This window comes from Perognathus longimembris, chromosome 11 (genome assembly GCF_023159225.1).
Source record: "Perognathus longimembris pacificus isolate PPM17 chromosome 11, ASM2315922v1, whole genome shotgun sequence".
Classification (NCBI taxonomy): Eukaryota; Metazoa; Chordata; class Mammalia; order Rodentia; family Heteromyidae; genus Perognathus; species Perognathus longimembris.
The window spans coordinates 21,238,355-21,240,374 of NC_063171.1; the positions used below are offsets into that span (position 1 = coordinate 21,238,355).

Genomic DNA, 2,020 nt, shown 5'->3' on the forward strand with positions numbered 1-2,020 from the left:
TTTAGATTTTTTTTCTTTCATTTTTATTATCAAACTGATGTACAGAGAGGTTACAGTTTCATACATTAGGCATTGGATACATTTCTTGTACTGCTTGTTACCTTGTCCTTCATACCCCTCACCCTCCTCCCCCTTTCCCTTCCCCCCCCCCCCCCAGGTGTTCAGTTCACTCACACCAAACAGTTTTGCAAGTATTGTAAAGCTGAATTCTTTTAAGAGATTGATAAATTGATAAGTTAAAAGGCAAAGAAACTAAAAATAAAAACAAAGAAACCAACCACATATACTGTTGACACCAGTGGTTTTATGAGGTGGGAAGACAATGGATTTACTCACCACAACACAGAACTCAGTGTCAGTTTCTTAGATCTAATTCCTCTCAAAATTTTCCTCCACATTAAATTCTGAAAATAACCACATAATCAGGAGGTTTATCCAACAGTGTACTCATCTGTTATTTCTTTTTTTTATTGTAAGCTGAATGGCATGACAGAGAAGAGACAAAGGTGCATACAGTCAATTCTTAATGGGTGAAGTTAGAGCTTCCACAACATGGCCAGGGCCCTGCAGATGCCTACATCGTGATAGTTGAAATAACAAAGCCCAGCAAAGGTTACAGAGGAGAAAAGCACCAGGGCTGCTCTAGCAACCTTTGGCAACGTGTCTCCGTGAACATAATCAGTAACAAATTGTCCAAGCCCCCAGTAACTATGGAGTGTGAGGGCTGCAGCCAGACAGTAGTCCACCGCAGTGCAAGGATTCAAATATGCAGTTGGAAGCAGGCCCAAGAGGCCAACAGCGAGAACCCTCTCGCCAGTCCAGTGGAGAGATGCCGCTGTGGATCCGGCATGTCGGCTTGGTGACGGGTGAATGTTCTGTGTTCCACACCAGCCTGGGGTATGTGAATCCTGGAGAAATGCTGAGACACAAGCAGGTCTCACCACGGGGGTTCGGAGGAAGAGAGCTCAGCCTCCTCGGGCACTGCAGAGGACATTCAGCCTTATCAGAGCCGCCATCTTGCTTCTAAGGAATCCCAGAAAAAGAAATCTTAAGCAAGAAGAGCAAAGCTGGAGGATCATAATACCTGATTTAAAGGCATACTGCAAGCCAAAGTAACCCTTAGGGAGAAAAAAACATGGAAGTACAACCAATTCTTGAAAAAAAAGTGCCAAAACATAACAAAGACAAAAGGACAGCCTCTTTAATAAACAATACTGAGAAACCTGGATATTCATATGTAGAAGACTGAAACCTAATCTTTCTCTCATCCTGTACAAAAATCAACTGAAAATGTACAAAAAAAAGGTCAAGATGCACTGTATTCATAAACTGTTTTGTTAAATGGCAATGACTTTGTACAACTATTTAAAGATAATTTTTAAAATATAATAAAATTTAAACTGTGAGATGTGAAACTGTGGAAGTACAAGAAGAAAACAGGGCAAACACTTTGAGACTTTGGTACAGGCAATGATTTTTCTGGATATAATCCTAAAAACACAGTAAGCAAAACCTAAAGCTGACAAATTAGATTTCATCAAATGAAAATGTCACTGCTTCACAAAAGAAACAATCCAGAGTATGAGACCTACAAAATGGAGAGAATATTTTACAACTAGTCATCTGAAGGTTAATGTCCAGAACTCCATAAACTTACCAACAATTTACAAATAGGCAAGTGATCTGAATTAACACTTTTCAAAAATAGAAATAACAAAGAAATGCCTACATATCAGTGTTATTGCATCACTGTTCATAAAAGCTAAGATATATAACCAGTCTAGATGCCTATCAATTTACGCATGAATAAAGAAAATTTAATACATTTATATGCTCAATCAAGTAGTTTTCAGCCAAAAGAATAAAATCTTCTTTTTCCTTTTTTTCTTTAAATTTTTCTGCTGGTCCTGCGACTTGAACTCAGGGCCTAGGTTCTGTCTCTTTAGCTTTTGTGCTTAAGGGTAGTACTCTACCACTTGAGTCACAGCTCTACTTCTGTTTAGTTGTTGATTAATTGCAG

The 2,020-nt window shown here is 38.8% G+C and overlaps 1 protein-coding gene across 1 annotated transcript; it reads right to left on the reverse strand.

Annotated features, from left to right (window-relative positions):
• Positions 1–203: 203 nt before the first annotated feature.
• Positions 204–1,016, reverse strand: LOC125359354 (succinate dehydrogenase [ubiquinone] cytochrome b small subunit, mitochondrial-like). The gene is given in 1 exon segment (XM_048357051.1): positions 204–1,016. A coding segment is annotated over 1 exon segment (480 nt). The 3' UTR covers positions 204–536.
• Between the last annotated feature and the right edge of the window lie 1,004 nt (positions 1,017–2,020).